Source organism: Panthera onca, chromosome B3, assembly GCF_046562875.1.
Source record: "Panthera onca isolate mPanOnc1 chromosome B3, mPanOnc1 haplotype 2, whole genome shotgun sequence".
Taxonomy (NCBI): Eukaryota; Metazoa; Chordata; class Mammalia; order Carnivora; family Felidae; genus Panthera; species Panthera onca.
In genome coordinates, this window is record NC_138344.1 from 3738168 (window position 1) to 3756435 (window position 18268).

Here is an 18268-nt window from a genome sequence, read left to right on the forward strand (position 1 = left end):
TATGTAAAAGGCAGAACTTTCCCCAAAGTGTATCTTTTTCATAAGTCAAATATCCATATATATATGTGGGTTGGTTTCTCTTGTGTTTTTGTCTCATTGTTTATTTTTCTGTCTTGGTGCTATAAGTTTACTGCCTTAAACACTTTACCTTGATAAATATTCATATCTGGTAAAGTAAGTCCTCCAACTTTGTTCTTTTTTAGTGTCGTGTGGCTATTTTTGCCTCTTTGCATTTCATATGTTTTGAAATCAGCTTGTCATTTTCCACACATACACAAAAGATGTTGTTGGGATTTTAATTTGGTTTACTTGAGACCCATAGATCAGTTTGGGGAGGATCAACACATTTATAACATTGAGTCTTCCAATCTAAGAAAATAATATCTCTCTCCATTTATTTAGTCTTCTTTAATTTCTCTAAATAATATTTTATAGTTTTCTGTGTAAATCATTAGATTTATTCCACATAGTTGATGTTTTCTTCATGCTATTGCCAATGGTATCATTTCTAAAATTTCATTTTCTATTGTTTATTGATTTATTTTTTTATTTTTGAAAGAGAGAGCACACACGAGCAGAGGAGAGGGGCAGAGGGAGACAGAATCTCAACCAGGCTCCATACTCAGCACGGAGCCCGATGCGGGACTTGATCCCACAACCCTGGAATCATGACCCGAGGCGAAATCAAGAGTCAGACCCTCCACCGACTGAGCCACCCAGGTGCCCCTAAAACTTTATTTGCTAATTGTTTATTGCTGGTATACAGAAATGCAGTGATGTTTTTTCTATATTGACCTTTCATGCAGTGACATTGCTGAATTCCCTTAGTCTAATAGTATATTGATGAGATTCATTTAGACTTTCTACGTACATAATTATGTCATCTGCAAATAATACTTTTAGTTTTTGCATTGTTTTCTTTTATTAACTTTTTTAACATTTATTTATTTTGAGAGAAAGAGAGACAGAGTGTGAGTGAAGAGGGGCAGAGAGAGGGAGACACATAATCAGAAGCAGGCTCCAGGCTCCGGGCTGTCAGCACAGAGCCTGACACAGGGCTCGAACTCTCAGACCGTGAGATCATGGCCTGAGCTGAAGTCAGACACTCAACCAACTGAGACACCCAGACGCCACATATTTTTTTGCATTTTCATCTTTCCTTATTCCATAGGATAAGAATCTTGAAAAGAAGTAATAACAAATATCCTTGCCTTACTCACAATCCTAGGGAAATTTTTCAATATTTCACTATTAAGTAGGAAGTTTGTTGTAAGTTTTTGATAGATACCCTTTATTCCCTTAAGAAGATTCATATCTATTTCTAGTTTGCTATTTAAAAAAATGCATGTTGAATTTTATCAGTTTTCCGGCATCTCTTTAAAGGATCGTGTGGGGTGCCTGGGTGTCTCAGTCAGTTAAAGGTCCAACTTCGGCTCAGGTCATGACCTCGAGGTCCATGAATTCGAGCCCCTTGTTGGGTTCTGTGCAGAGCCTGGAGCCTGCTTCAGATTCTGTCTCCCTCTCTCTCTGCCCCTCCCCTGCTCAAACTTTGTCTCTCTCTCAAAAATAAATAAACATTTAAAAAAATTCTTTAAAGGATCATGCGATTTTTTTCCTTGCATGTATTAATGTTGTGAATGACATTGATTCTCAGGTGTTAAACAATCTGTATTCTAGACTAGATTCAAATTTGTCGTGATATATTATTCTTTTTGTATATACCAGGATTTGATTTGCTGATATTTTGGTTGAGATTTTTTTCATCTATAAGAGAGACTGGTATGTGTTTTTCCTCTTTTGTATTGTACTTGTCAGGTTTTAGTATTGAGATTGTGTCGGGGGGTGCCTGGCTGGCTCAGGCAGTACAACATGTGACTCTTGATCTCAAGGTTGTAAGTCTGAGCCCCACGTTGGGTGTAGATTTTACTTAAAAATAAAATATTGAAGAAGAAAAGAAGATTGTGTTGGCCTCATAAGACAGGAAGGCTTCTCTCTTTTTCTGTTCTCTGAGTTTGTGTGAGATTGGCACTCTTTCTTCCTAAAATGTTTGGTATGATATACCAGTGAAGACATCTGGGCTTATAATTTTCTTTGGGGGAAGATTTTACTTACAGATGAAATTTCTCTCTTTGGTAGATTTAGGACTATTCACATTTCTCTTTCTTCTTGTGTCTTCCTAGGACATTGTCAGTTTCATCTAAATTTCCAAATGTATTGGCATAAAATTGTCCACCTTGTACTTCTTCTGATTTTGATATCTGTAGAATTTGAAACAGTGTCCCCTTTTTCATTCCTCGTATTTGTTTTTTTGTGCTTTCCCTATTTCTTTTGATCAGTCTTGACAGAGGCTTATTCATTTTATTAGTCCTTTTAGAAAACCAGCCTTTGGCTATGAGGATCCCCTCTATGATGTATTTTTATAGCTTATTAATTTCTGCTCTCTGTTATTCTCTTCCTTCTCTCTTTTTTTAGGGAAGGGTACCTTTCTGTTATTCTTCTAAGTTCTTGAGATAGATGCATAAACATTGCTTTTTATCCTTTTTTCTTAATACATGGATTTAAGACTTTCTAAACAGCTTTCACTTCATCTTACAATCTTAGATACATTGTGTTTCTGGTATTATTCAATTCAAAATATATTTTTGTTTCCATTGTGAGTTCTTCTTTGACTCATAGGTTATTTAAAATTAGGCAACAAAACTATTGTCTAATTTCCAAACATTTGGGGAATTTCCTAGTTTCTTCTTTGCTGCTGATTTCTTGCTTAATTCTACTGTGGTCAGAGAATAAACCATGCCTAATTTTAATCCTTTGAAAGCTATTGGGGCTAACTCTATGAGCCAACATATGGTCGACTTTGGTAAATGTTCCATGTGTGTTTAAAAATGCTGTGATTTGGGGCGCCTGGGTGGCTCAGTCGGTCGAGCGGCCGACTTCGGCTCAGGTCACGATCTCGCGGTCCGTGAGTTCGAGCCCTGCGTCGGGCTCTGTGCTGACAGCTCGGAGCCTGGAGCCTGTTTCGGATTCTGTGTTTCCCTCTCTCTGACCCTCCCCTGCTCGTGCTCTGTCTCTCTCTGTCTCAAAAATAAATAAACGTTAAAAAAATTTAAAAAAAAATGCTGTGATTCTACAGATATTTGGTCCCGTGTTACAACAAGATTATGTTTGTTACTTCTGTTATTCAAACCATCTATCTTCTTACTGATTTTTTTTTTTGTCTACTAGTTCTATTGGCTCCCAAGAAAACTGTGTTGAAATCTCCCACCATAATTGTGGATTTGTCTATTCTTTTAATTCTGTCAGCTTTTGGCTTTATATATTTTTGTGTTATTAGTGTTATAAATTAAGCATTTTATTTCTTTCTGGTGAGTTGCCCTTTTAATTTTATATTTTTTAAAGTAGGCTTTATGCCCCGGCCCAGAGCCCAACACGGGGCTTGAACTCACGACCCTGAGATCAAGACCTGAGCTGAGATTAAGAGTTGGATGCTTAACCAATGAGCCACCCAGGTGCCCCGACCTTTTTATTTTAATGTAATGTCTCTTTATGGCAGTATTTTTCAGTTGTGGCACCATTGGCATTTTGGGCAAAATAGTTCTTTGTTAGGGGGATGGTGTGCCATCCTATGTCTTGGAGGATATTTCAGCATCCTTGTTCTGTAGCAGCCCCACCCCAAGTAGCAGCCCCACCCCAAGCTGTGACAATCAAAACCATCTCTAGACATTGCCAAATGTCCACTGGGGGGCAAAATCGCTCCTTGTTGAGAACCACTGATCTACAGCAATGCTTTGTGCCTTAAAGTCTATTTTGTCTGATTGTTAGTAAAGACAGTTTCTATTGGTATTTGCAATAGAAAATCTTTTACGTCCAGCCTTTCAATATCCCTAGTTAAGAGGCACCTCTTGAGGTGCCCGGGTGGCTCAGTCGGTTAAGCGCCTGACTCTTGACCTCGGCTCAGGTCACAACCTCACAGTTCGAGAGTTCGAGCCCCGTGTAGGGCTCTGTGCTGTCAGCACAGAGTCTGCTTGGGATTCTCTTTCCCTCTTTTCCTGCTCCTACCCCCTTGTGCTCACTCGCTCTCTCAAAATAATAAAATAACTTTATTTAAAAAGAAAATGATTGGGACGCCTGGGTGGCTCAGTTGGTTAGGCGTCCGGCTTCCGCTCGGGTCACGATCTCACGGTCCGTGAGTTGGAGCCCCACGTCAGGCTCTGTGCTGATAGCTCGGAGCCTGGAGCCTGCTTCGGATTCTGTGTCTCCCTCTCTCTCTGCCCCTCCCCTGCTCATGCTCTGTCTCTCTCTGTCTCAAAAATAAATTACAAAAACATTAAAAAATAAAAATAAAAAGGGGCGCCTGGGTGGTCCAGTCGGTTAAGCGTCTGACTTCAGCCAGGTCACGATCTCGCGGTCCGTGAGTTCGAGCCCCGCGTCAGGCTCTGGGCTGATGGCTCGGAGACTGGAGCCTGTTTCCGATTCTGTGTCTCCCTCTCTCTCTGCCCCTCCCCCGTTCATGCTCTGTCTCTCTCTGTCCCAAAAATAAATAAAAAACGTTGAAAAAAAAATTAAAAAAAAAAAAAAGAAAAAAAGCAAAAAGAAAAAGAAAACGATGTGTCTCTCATAAGCAGCATTAGGTTGACTGTCTTTTTAATCCAGTCTGACAATCTTTTAATTGTAATTGGAGTTATTTGTCACTTTTACCTTTAATATGATCACAGATATGTTTGGGTTTAAATATGCTATATGGGAGCAGCCGCGTAGCTCAGTCAGTTGAGCATCCTCTTTTGGCTCAGGTCATGATCTTGTTGTTCATGAGTTCGAATCCCACTTCAGGCTTGCTACTGTCAGTGTGGAGCCTGCTTTGGATCCTCTGCCTCCCTCTCTCTGCACCCCCCTGCTTGTGCTCTCTCTCTCAAAAATAAATAAAACATTTAAAAATAAATACGCTATGTGATTTATTTCATATTTAGTCCATGTTCTATGTTTTTTGTTATGTCTATGTTCTGTTATTTCCATGTTCTTTTTTTTTTTTCTCCCCTTTCTTACTTTCTTGGGTTCTGTATTATTTTATTATTTTCTTATTCATCCCATTAGTTGAGCATCCTTTTATTATTTTTCTTTTAGTTGTTTAGAGGTCACAACATGTATCTCTAACCTATGAAAATGTAATGTGCGGACGTGTACCAATTTCTGTGTCGTTCCATTAAACCCTTCTGTATGAGGACTGTAGACCTTTCTATTCCATTTACCCCAATCTCACATCGTGTGAATTTTTATTTCTCCATAAATAGGACCAAAGCAATTCATCATTTCTTAACTTTATATAGTCAATGTTTATTTAGACTTGAATATTCATGTTTTTCATTGTTCTTCATTTCTTTCTGCCTCTCCCGCCTCCTTCTGGGATTATTTTCTTATTGCCTGACCAACTCCCTTTGGTCCTTCATTTAGTGAGATCTACAATTGCTGAGTTCTCTAGGTTTATACCTGCCTAACAATTATCTTTCTCTTTATTTAAAGGCTGTTGGCTTGGCGTGGGATTTCAGGTTGTGGTTCTTTTCTTTCTGTTGGTAAATCAGTCATCAGTCTTTTGGCTACACCTTCGAAGAGAATGTGTTTTTCTGCTTCTCTTTGTCTATGGGTTTCAACAATTTTACTACGATGTTCTTGGGTGAGGTTTTGTTTATCAGCATTGGCACTCAAAATACTTTTTAACCCATGGCATAATAGTTTTCATTAGTTTTAGAAAATTCTTGGCCATTGTGGCTCCAAATATTGCCTTTACCCCATTCTCTTTATTATCTCACCCTCTGGGACTCCATATTACACTTTCCAATTGTAACACACAGATAGGAAACACCTTACAAGTACGAACCAACAGAAAGCTCGTGTGACTATACTATGGTATTTTCTGTTTTTCCCTTTTCTCTCTCTGGGCTTCAGTCTGCATATTTTTCCTTTTGATCTATCCTCCAGATCACTAGCTCTCTTTAGTTGTATCTAATCTACTATTACACTCCACTTTAGTTATCTGTTGCTACGTAACAACCTACCCCAAAGTTTTGTGTCTTAAAGCCACTGCTGCCATTTATTTGCACATAATTCTGCAATTTAGGCAAGGTTCAATAGGGACAGTATGTCCCTGGGCCATGTGACGTGGACTAGGCTAGCTTAATTGGGGCTTGGGGATCCACAATGACTTCGCTCACATGTCTGGCACTTCAGTGAGGGGGACCAGAAGAGTTGGGGGCTGGTTGGATCTCTCTCTCTCTCTCCATTTTTTCCATTCTCTAGGGCCTGTCTCTCTCCACGTGCTCCTCCCCTTCCATACCAGCAGGGTATCTGTAATTATTGCACGGTAGGTCGGAACGCCAACAGGGTGAAAATGGAAGGTGCTGTATGTCTTGATGCCTAGGCCTAGAACTAGCAAGGCATCATTTCTCCCACATCCTTCAGTCCACAAAGTAGCCCGTCAGATGGTTGAACTTAGCTGCCGTACTCTCCCCAAACTCCTGCAACATCACTTCATCCGGCATGGTATTGACTCCTTCACCATCGTCCCTGTTCTCCATGGCCCCTAGACCTCAGACAGTGGTGGGCGCATAGCGCACCCCAGCAAATGTTTTTTTTTCAATAAATGAAGAAATGAATGCAAGCTGCTGATCCAGTGTTTTCTTCAGCAGCGTCTGTGCTAATATTGGAACTACACTAGCCGAAATGGTAGCCAAATCTGCAAAGTTAAGGTAAAAGTCTTTAAGGGCTTCTGCATCCTGAATCCCTTCCCCTACAAAAACCTAGCAATTCATTAACATGCTCCAGTTTGCTCCTTGACCCAGAACAGGACAGTGAAGGGGTGAGAATGAGAGAAATCTCAATGGAAACAGCCTTTGGGCTCTGAGTATCAGGGAGAATTCCCAGGACCGGAAACAATCTTCCTTTCTTTCTGCAGATAAGATCCCAGGTGGCTCAAGTAGTGTCTTCAGAGACCATCACCATGCTTCTGGGATCATTATCGGGGTGCTCTCTTCTCCCCTCTTTGGTGATCTGAGTACATTTGTTGCTGTTATACCCAGCCGTGATGACTGCCCCCAACCGTTGACCCATACCCTGTCCTATCATGGCCCATGTTGACTTTATGGTTCCTTCTGCCAACCTAGAATTGCCCGATGCTCACGCTGAGGTGGGTGTTCTCTCTCTCACCACAAGTAGTACATTACAGTCCTTTCCCTGACTCTCAAGAAGGTGTCAATGTCTTACAGCCCCTTCTCTTTCAAGGACTGGCGAGACCAGTTCCTCTGGGCCCAGGTCAGAGGACATTTGAAAGGTGCCTCTAGTGGCAAAAGTAATAGAAATGAACTCTGATGCAAAGTTCAGGGAGCTCCCAGGGACAAACTGATGTGTGTGTGCGTGTGTGTGTGTGTGTGTGTGTGTGTGTGTGTGAGAATACCAAATTTTCCTGACTCCCTTTCCACAAATCTTGCCACTGCACCATGTTAACAACAAAAACAAAGGTGAGACTATCGACTAATGTTGAATGAGTACTTACTATTTGCCAGGGATTGATTGTGCTAGGTGCTTTATATGTATCATCGCATACCTAATTTGGGGAGGAGGGATTGATTTTAGGCAAATGAAGCATCACAGAGTGGGTGAATGGGGGGAGGGAAGGCCATTTGAAGGAGCTATTAGAATTTTGTAAAGAACCTGAGTAAAGATATGAAAGGAGAAGGTGAAAACTGGTCAGCGTAGTGGGAGGCGCAGTCAGTGAGGCGTCCGACACTTATCTAGGCTCAGATCATGATCTTACAGTTGGTGTGTCCCAGCCCCACATTGGGCTCTGCACTGATGGTGGTGAAGCCTGCCTGGGATTCTGTCTCTCCTCCTCTCTGCCCCTCCCACGCTTATTCTCTCTCTCTCTCTCTCTCTCTCTCTCTCTCTCTCTCTGCCTCAAAATAAATAAATAAGCTTTAAAAAATTTTTAAAGAAAAGAAAACCGGACAGGGTCAGCCAAACATGTGGATGTGTGTGAGAGGGAAGAGGAGTGGCAAAAAGGCCAGAGCGCCAAGGGCAGGGCGAAGTAGGAACCCGGAGGGATTTTAGGATAATAAAATCAAAAGTGATCAAAGGAAGTTATTATAACCATTTGTGAACGGAGTTCTTTCCAAGTTTCAGAAGTAAAATTAATGCGTTCTATTTTGACATAACGAAGAGACCAGCTCTTGGGGCCAAACTAAAATACATCAGACTCTTCTTTTTTTTTTTTTTTTAATTTTTTTTTTTCAACGTTTTTTATTTATTTTTGGGACAGAGAGAGACAGAGCATGAACGGGGGAGGGGCAGAGAGAGAGGGAGACACAGAATCGGAAACAGGCTCCAGGCTCCGAGCCATCAGCCCAGAGCCTGACGCGGGGCTCGAACTCACGGACCGCGAGATCGTGACCTGGCTGAAGTCGGACGCTTAACCGACTGCGCCACCCAGGCGCCCCTAAAATACATCAGACTCTTAATGGCCTTCCTGGTGTCTCTAAAGGGTTACTTATTATCTGTTAAATATTTGAATACAGCATTGTTCTGGTATCGCCACAGGAACAGTCCTTTGCATAAAAGCAGAGGAACCAGTCTGAAAGCCCTGTCTGCAGTGAAAGCCACAGGGCAGTGCATCAACCCCAGCAGCACTGTGTTGACAAGGTGGTCTGCATTCAGCCTGGACGTGGAGACGGACGGGCTCTCAGCCAGGCACATTAGGAGGTTCCTGAGGACCAGCCAGGGGATCACGGGGGATGCCCTGTGCGTCTGTTATTAAGGCTGACTTGGTTAGGGCATGGGAGGCAGAGGCACATGACGTGTGCTGAGCGGTGAGACCAGGCTCAGACGAAACCCTGAAACCAACGCCCAGCTGGGAGACATCTCCTGGCCCCACGAGTGACGCGCCCCCCTCGGACTCTGTCTTCAACCTTTCCGTTGACTGCTTCTCCACGTTGTAAACTCCTCTGTTTCTCCAATCTTTTAAAAAGCAGCCAGTCACGACAGGACAGCTCACCCTTCCTGCGTTCTTGCTCGTCCTCCTCCATTGCCTGGAAAGAGGTGTCTACACTGGCTGCCTCCACATGCGCGCATCTCACTTGCATCTGGGGCCGCTGCTGCTCCCTGGTTTCTTCCCCTCCACCATGTCAGTGAGACAGTTCCCACCAAGGTCACCAAAGACTTCTCGGTCACCAGATTCGATGCGTCCATCTCGTTTCTTATTCCACTTGACCTTCCTGTGGGCATCTGTCTGGAAGGATCCCTCCTTTTGGACATTCTTTGATTTTTTTGGTTCCCCCAGCACTCTACTCCTCTTTCTTTTTTTTCCTGTCTGATCCTTAAAGGTCAGTGTTACCGGGCTTCATCCTTGGCCACTGCTTTTCTGATTGGATACAGTCTCCTGGGAACCTTCTTCAGGGTTTCAACCACCACTGGTATAATGGTATCATTGAAATCTCTATATTCTGTCTTGACCACCTTCTCTAAGCTGTATATTCAGCTGTTCACTAAGCATCCCTTTCCAGACGCCCCACGGAAATTTCAACACAAAAAACCACTTATAATCTCATCCCCAGATTGCCCTTTCTTCATGGATTTCCTCATCTGAGTGCCAAAACTAATCATCCTGTTGCTTAACCCAGAAACCAGGGAAGGGTTTCTGACTTGGTTCTTCCTCCCTAGTTACCATCCAGTGAGTCAGCAAGCCCTGTCACAGCCCCTCTGTCTCCTGGTGACAGCACCCACCACCACAGCTAAGCTCCTGCCTCCAGACTCTTAGCCTCAAATCCACCTCCGCGCTGGCCACCAGAGTAATTCGTCTGGACCCAAACCAGGATCATGTCCCTTCTCTGCTGAAAGTCTCCCTGTGGTTTCCAACTGACAACCTTCCGTTCTCATTCCTTTCCTCTCCCCTGTTTCCACCCTATGCCCACAGGGAGGCTGGACCATAGGGGGCAGGCAGCCAACAGCCAGGGCTTTGAAGCTAGTCGGAGGGATTGAGTTTTGACATAAGATGACATAGGAACCATTCACAGGTTCACGGACGGCGCATGATGGCATGATGACAGATACACATGACAGGTGGTACAAGTGGGAGGCACATTAGCAGACTGCTATGGACTGAAGGTTTGTGTCCTCCCTAAATTCATATGTGAAATCCTAATGTCAAATGTATTTGGAAGTGAAGGCTTTGGGAGGGGATGAGGTCATGGGGTGGAGGCCTCATGAATGGGATTAGTGTCCTTACAAAAGGGACCCCAGGGAGCCCCCATGCCCTCTTCCCACTCGTACCTGTAGAAGGACACAGGGTAAACACTGCTGAAAACACTGTCCTCTATGAACCAGGAAGCCGGTCCTCACCAAAAAAACAGAACTGCCTTGTTCTTGGACCTCCCAGCCTCCAGAACGGTGAGAAATAAACTTTCCGTTGTTTTTAAGTCACCCTGTCTATGGTATTTTGTTATAGAAGCCTGAACCGGCTGATGCTGGCTATCATAACGGAGGCCAAAGGACCTAGACTAGTTTTGCACAGTGAGAAAACAAGACAGGTGAGCCTGTAGGAGCTATGAGGAAGGGGTCATATCTGAAAAGGAAAATCACCAGATGCAAGTGGTAAGGAAATGCATTAGGGGGTCATGTCAAGCACTAGTAACAACATAATCATCAGAAAGTCTAGAGACTTTAGAGCTCCATTATTGGAAGCCCAGCACTAGGAACAGGAGCAAGGGTTGGTATTCCACACACACACACACACACACACACACACACACACACAGTTCTACAAGGCAAGTGAGGGAGGCAGATGCTGATAGAAAGAAATAGCTGCTATCAAAGGGGGGAGGGCAGGAGAGCTTAGAAGAGGGGACAGACGCACACAAGAACTGTTCTTGTGACAAAATGAAGGCCACAGAAAGTCGGTTCCACTCAGGAGCTGCGCCCGCTGACTTCCCAAAGGTGGGCTTCAGGATGCTGTAAAGAAGTAGCGGTCATCATTGGACAGATTCAACACACGTTGTCCAAAACGTTGGCAGGACTGGAAACGAGTGACCTGCCAGAGTTCAGTCCCTTCCACAAAACCGCAGGCCTGTAAGGATCCACGCAAGGAGAAGCATAAGCTTTTGTGGACTTTGGAGGCGCGCGGGTCCGCGTTCGAATCCCGACTGTGCCGCTCGGCCCAGGACGGCACCTCCCGCGACCCCGGCTCCAGAGCCTGCCCTAGGTGGGTCCCAACCCACTGTCAAGGGCAGACGTGGGGCGAGAACCGGACAAGATCGCCGACTCCGGAGCGGTGCTCTTTCCAAGCAGCCTGGTTGATGCTCGGGGCAGCGGGTCCCCTCCGCAGTCGTCCCCCAGGCCTGGAGCGCCTTTGTGCCCCACTCACCGGAGAGCATCCGCAGCAGTGGCCGCGGGGGGCGGCCGGGCGGGGGCAGGGAGGGGGGGGGAGCGCCCCCCAGGGTGGCGCTGGCCGGCGGGGAGGGGGGCGGCCAGGTGGTGATTGGCTGGGCTGCGCCAGGCAGCTCCGGGCCCAGAACAAAAGAGAGCGGGCGGCGGGCGTCCTCCGGAGTAGGCGCTCCCGCCCGCCCCGCGCGGGCTTCGGTGCTGGGGGAGGACGCGCCCACCGCCCGCCCGCCCGCCGAGCAGCCGGGCTGGCGCGCTCGGTTTCTGGGCGAAAGCCGGCCGTGTACCTAGGAATTAACCGGCCGGCGCGGGAGGGGAGGGGAGCGGGAAGCGGGGCGGGGGGGATGCTGAGCGCGCGCGAGAACAATAATAAGATCGTGTTTGCGGTCGCTGCCCGAGGAGGAATTCGGAGGAGGCGCGAGGCCCGGCGCTCGCGCCGCGCCCGGGAGCCCGGGAGGGAGGCCGGCGGCGGCGGCGGCGGCGGCGGCGGCGGCATGAGGCAGGCGACGCGGCGCCTGTGAGCAGCGCGCGGCGGCGGCGGGGACCTCGGCGCGGGCGAGAGCCGAGCGGCCGGGGGCTCCCCTCCCCCGCTGCCGGGCCGTGATTTGCCGGGCCTGCTGCGCCCCCCGCCCACCCCTCGCCTCAGCCGCCGCCTCGCCGCTTCCCCTCGTCGGAGCGGCCGCTCGTCCGCCCGCCCGCTCGAGGCCCGCGGGGAGCGCGGCGCAGTCCGTCGGCCCGCGGGGGGGCGGCCTCCCGGCATCTTCGCGGCGACCAAGGACGACCGGGGGAGGAAGCGGCCGGGATGGCGCGTCCGCGGCCCCGCGAGTACAAGGCGGGCGACCTGGTCTTCGCCAAGATGAAGGGCTACCCGCACTGGCCGGCCCGGGTGAGTACGGCGGCCGCGGGCGGGCCCGCCCGCCCACCATTTTCCCCTTCATGATGGCGCGCCCGCCCCCCCCCCCTCCCGTCCCCATCCGCCTCGGCCCGGAGCCCGGCGCCCCGAGCCGGCCGCGGCCGGGGCCGGAGGCGCGGGCGGCGCTGCGCACGGAGGACGTGCCCGGGCCGGAGGCGAGGGTTCCGGGCCGCGCCCGCTCCCCGCGAGGGCGGCCATCCTTCCGCCCACTTTCGAAGGCGGCTCCGGCCCGGGCAGGCCCGCCGCGGGGGCTTGGGAGCCCGCGCCGCCGGGCGGCGGGCCTGGGCGGCAGGCATCGCTGCGGGCAGGGTCGCGGGTGGGAAGCCGGGTCCCGGGCGAACGTCGGGGCACGTAGGGGAGCGTAATGCAAATGGCTGGCGGCGGGCCGGCGGGGGCCGCGCGGCCGGGGATCCTGGAAAGGGGCCGTGGCCGTCCCGAGGCCAGCGGGAGCCTCTTGGCAGCCGTTCATCCATCCCTCGGCGCATCCTTCGCCATCCAGACTTGTTGAGTCTTCCCTGCGCGCGATTCCGGGTTCCCCGCGGGCCCCATCATTGTCCTGGGGTACGTGCATCCCCGCTGCCCATCGTTCTCCCGAGCCCACCCGGAGGAGCTGGGGGGGAGGGGGGCTCGCCGCTTGGCCCCGGCGGCTGGGTCCGGGAAGCTCCTCGTGCCTTTTCACCTCCATATTTGTTTTAGGTCGGATCCCAGACCTTCTCCTTGGCCTTCCACTACAGTCCACAATAGCTCTCTCTTTCCTATCTAGCAAGGCTGTCGCCGGGCTCTTGTCTCTAGAAAGCATCTGCGTGTAATGCACAGCATTCGATTATTATTTTTTTTTTTTTTTCTTAAGCAGGCCTTTTGGGGAAGAGATCAACACTACCGTGTGTGCTTTGTGTTTTAAAAATAAATCGCTTTTACTTCTAATTCTGATCATACTTGGCAGTTAGTTGTTTGAAATAAATACAGTGGAAAGGAGGGTCAAGGCATCTTGGAGGCTTGTTGGTATCTTTGGGGAACAGAGGTAGATGTGGGGAAATACTGGCATAAATAAGAGTGTGAGCTCTAAAATGTTGTATTACAGTAAAGTGCAGATAGCTAGACCAAGAAAGAAAAAAAAAAAAAAAAAAAACCCACCCATTCACAAAAGGAAGTGACATCACGGGTGGCCAGGCTGAAATTAGTGAAGTTGAAGTAATGGATGGTTATAATCACTTTTTTTTGTATTTAGTTTGACATGATTGTGAAATGGAGAGAGAACACTGTGCCAGGAATTGGGGGCCTTGGTATTTGGTCTTTGTGGGCTAATCATTTCAACTGAATATCCATTTCTGCAACTCTAAAATGATCATCTGTAGGATCCCTTCCAATACTGACAACCTCAGATCTCAAATGAGGTTCAGGTTCCATTAGGCTGTGAAAATCACTCTTCTCCACATGTGAACTGTAGGTTGGCCTCAACCTCACGCTAGGATAACTGGTTACTTTTCATACCGAAGTGCCATCCTGCTTAAAGGGGCAAGATTTGTGACTTCAGGCATCCTTTAGGGAATCTCTGAGTATATTTATCAAATAAACAGCTATAGGGTTCATTGGTATACACGTGGTCAAAAGTGAATTAAAGATTATCATCACCAGTTGGTCGGTTCCTTGTAATCCAGTGGCTTCCTTTAATCTTACCTTTGATAAATAACTTCTGAGAGTCAAAAAGAAAATACTTAAAGTTTCCTTAACAAGTTGCTTTCATAGGTTGGCCACCTGTAGTAATTTTGAAACAAAAACGTGCTGCAGAAGTGGTCGTAGTTGTATATCTAATCCACACAAAATTCCTAGAATTTGTAATTGCAAAACAAGGCAAAATGAAAAGTGAAATGAGGAAACAAAGTCAGTTGGGTTGTTAGGTGTAGTAAATGCAGGAGAGAAAAATCTAAGTCTCTTCACATTTAACATAAACTTAAGGGAAGGACCTAAGTCTTTCTTTTTTTTAATTAAAAAAGTATTATTTTATAGTGAGTGGCATGTTATCATTTCCAAGGGAAGGTAAGGGTTAGAAAAAGATATTTGAGTCCCTACTCTGTTCGTTACTGTGCTGTATGCTTCACATATGTTCTCATTTTATTTCTTCTCCAGTTCTGTGAGGCATTATCCCCACTTACACCCAGTCATAGCTTGTAGATGATGTTATAAAGTACTCACTGGAAAAAAACTCTACTTATTTGAATTCTGTCGCTTGCTATGAAGACCAGTCATGTGGGGATTAGAGTCTATATGGCCCCAAGCGATCAGGCGATCAGGCGTAGGAGGCAAAATGTGGGGGAGACAGATTTCGGTTCAGACTGTAGGGAGTTTTCTATCGGAGGTGGTCCACGCTTGGATGGAGAACCAGCTTGTGTGCTGCAGTGAAGACGTTTGGTTCTAGGCAGCCCCTTGTGAAGAATGTGGGCCAAGAGGACTCAGGCATCTAGGAAAATGGTCAGGTTAGATTCAGTTTGGGGCTGGGTTTCATACTCTCTGACCTTAGGCATGTTCTGTAATCTAAGTTTTAGTTTGCGAAATAGACATAATTCAGCCCTCACGGATTTAACGTATGTAAAAGCATCAAGCAGTGGTGGTTGAATGTTCCTGCCTTTTTTTCCTTTTTGAATTTCTAGCTTGAATTTCTAACCTGTATCACTATACTGTTTTTAATTTTCAACCTAGGAGTAGATTGATTCTTTTTTCCAACATTTTATCATGAGTAATTTCAAACACACAGAAAAGTTAAAAGAATCGTACACCCTTCTATCCGTCACCCAAATTCTATAAGCAGCATTTACTGTTTATCATGCTTTATCATGTTATTCATATATCCATCCCTCTATCCATATAGCAGTCCATCTTATTTTAATGCATTTTAAAGTAAGTTGCCAACATCAGTATAATTTACTCCTAGACACTTCAGCATGCATTATCGTTAACTAGAGGTCAATATTTTTTTTAGATCCTTTTTTTTTTTTTTTTTTTTTTTTTTGCCTTTTGAGGTAAAATTTACATAAACTGAAACATACTTAAATGTACCAGTGAGTTTGACAAATATGTACACTGGTATAGTCCAAACCTCTTGCAAGATACAGCATAGTATCAGTACCGATGAAAGTTCCCTCATTTCCTCTTCCCAGTTAATTCCTGTCTTCCTCCCAGTTCAGATGTGTTAACATTCAGTAGCCAGCTAGCTGTTTCTAATGGAGTATACTTGATTAAATATGACTTAAAAATTACAAGTTCATTTGTACCCAAGGATTAACTAGCTTAATATTAAAAATACACTAAAACGAGTCTCTGAACCCTTTTGATTGTGTACCCTGTTGGTAAAAAAAAATTTGTGTAAACTTACTTTAAATTATAGGGGCTCCTGGGTGGCTCAGTCGGTTGAGCGTCCAGCTTCACCTCAGGTCATGATCTCGCAGTTGACAAGTTCGCGTCCCGCGTCAGACCGCTCCGGAGCCTGGAGCCTGCTTCTGATTCTGTGACTCCCTCTCTGCCTCTCCCCCGCTCATGCTCTGTCTCTGTCTCAAAAATAAAGATGAATAAATAAACATTTTAAAAAATTATGTATACATGTACTTTGTACTATTCTGTACATTATGAAACAAATACAAGAGAATCTGAAGGGAGTGACAAATGATACAATTTATGTTTTAAAATTCTTATTAGCGGAGGTGCCTGGGTGACCCAGTCGGTTAAGCGTCCGACTTCGGCTCAGGTCATGATCTCGGGGTCCGTGAGTTCGGGCCCCGCGTCAGTTTCTGTGCTGATAGCTCAGAGCCTGGAGCTTGTTTCAGATTCTGTGTCTCCCTCTGTCTCTGACCCTCCCCGTTCATGCTCTGTCTCTCTCTGTCTCAAAAATAAATAAACGTTAAAAATTTTTAAATTCTTATTAGCAAAATATTAAGAGTAATAGATTGTTTATATTTTTAAAAATATTAATGTTATTTTTTGCCTGTTTCATGGGAGATCTGACTAGCTAGTCACAGTTTTTATCATCTAAAAAGATTTTCTATAACAGAACTGTCAGCTTGGCCATTTCCTTGTTTGCTTATGCTTACGTTATTAGTACTCTCTTATAGGACTCCTTTTAGCCACTTGTTCATTTGGCAAGAGTTCAGTTAGAAGTGAATATTCCATAATTTTGCTCAACCAGGCACTCTCAAATGGCAGGAAACCACAGTAGGCCCAAAGTGAATAAATACAACCATCTGAAAAAGGACACCAGTGTCAACTTATGTATTAAATATTAGTAAAACTTACTTTTTAGGGAAAAGAATAAGAAACTAAAATAGAAGTTGCACTATTTTCTTCTCACACCTCCCCAGCCCCCATCATCTTGTACATTCCCTGAGATATGAGCACTCTGCCTATGTTACCCCTGCTCTAAAAAATAGAAATACAAAACAAAACAAAACAAAAAGGTCTCAAAACTCTTGTGTTTCAACGAAAGAACTTTTTTAAATTTAAAAACTTTATAGGAGTACTCTCTGGCATTGCTAATCAGAGAGTAAATTGATATGATCACTTTAGAAAGCTGGCCTGGTCGTCTGTAGTTAAACACACGCCTAGCTTGTAATTTAGCAGTCTGGTCTAGGCATATATCCAGGAAAAATGAGTGTGTGTGTCCACCAAAAGATTTGTACAAGAATGCTCATACATGGCAGCTTTATCCATAATAGCAGGAGATTGAGAACAACCCAGGTGTCCATCAACAGGAGAACGGATCAGCAGAATTATAGTATATTCGTGCAGTGGAGTACTACTCAGCAGTAAAAAGGAACAAACTACTGATGCCCACAAAAATATGGACGTATTTCAAGATTTTGAGGTTGAGTGAAGAAAGCCAACACCAGAGCGCACATTCTGTATGCTAACCATGACGATCAAAACGGGCACAATTGATCAGTGGTGATTAGTTCATGGTGGGTGGAGGAGGAAGCCCTGAAGGTGTTCTGTATCTTGATCTGGCTGGTGGGTACCCAGAAGTGTACATGTGTAAAAATATATCAAGCTGTCCATTTAAGATTTGTGCACCAGACTGTATATGTTATACCTCAGTTTAAAAATGCATACTTTGTATGAAGTGGGGAGAAAGAATCTAATACTCCAAACTTCTTCACGGATTGAATTTCACCATTCTTGGCTTTCAGTGAGAAGTTTTTTCCCTTTAAGGCTTCAGTGCTACCGATTTGCATCTTCCTGTTCCCTTTTGACTATTTTAGAAACTTCATTTACTACTTCACAGCTTTTTCTTTACATTTCTTTTTAGTTCTGGTTTCTGCCTCTGTCTTTTGTTTACATATTAGAGTCTTTCTGTTCCTTTCATATTAAATCATTGCTCCTCTTATTTCTCATCTAGCTCTCAACCTCTCACTTGATAAAACTTAAGAATACAGCATTTGACCTACCATTCTATGACATCTTGAAGAGCTAAATGCTTAGTGAGCTTTTATTGAGCACCTGCTGTGTGTAAGACACTGTGCCTAGGTATAGTTTTTCATTTTTCTACCAACAGATTAAATTTGCAGCAACTTAAAAATATTATAATTGGGGCGCCTGGGTGGCGCAGTCGGTTAAGCGTCCGACGTCAGCCAGGTCACGATCTCGCGGTCCATGAGTTCGAGCCCCGCGTCAGGCTCTGGGCTGATGGCTCGGAGCCTGGAGCCTGTTTCCGATTCTGTGTCTCCCTCTCTCTCTGCCCCTCCCCCGTTCATGCTCTGTCTCTCTCTGTCCCAAAAATAAAAAATAAAAAACGTTGAAAAAAAAAATTTTTTTAAATATTATAATTAAATAATTAGTGTTTCTATGCCTTGTATTAATACAAAGGCTGAGAATCCTTAGTTTCTGATCCGTTGCACTTTCAGTTTTTTATCTTTGACAATAAACTGCGAACCTTTATTTTTGGAGACCAGG

At 45.4% G+C, this 18268-nt stretch overlaps 2 protein-coding genes across 2 annotated transcripts in view; both read left to right on the forward strand.

Moving 5' to 3' along the window:
* HOMER2 (homer scaffold protein 2) overlaps positions 1-18268 on the forward strand; it is a 615401-nt gene that overhangs the window by 276655 nt on the left and 320478 nt on the right. The gene's annotated exons all lie outside the window — the stretch shown is intronic.
* Positions 11811-18268, forward strand: part of HDGFL3 (HDGF like 3) — a 72580-nt gene continuing 66122 nt past the window's right edge. The window contains exon 1 of the mRNA XM_060617535.3: positions 11811-12304. Within this exon, the coding sequence (XP_060473518.1) occupies positions 12221-12304 (84 nt within the window). The 5' untranslated portion in view covers positions 11811-12220. The remainder of the gene's footprint in view (positions 12305-18268) is intronic.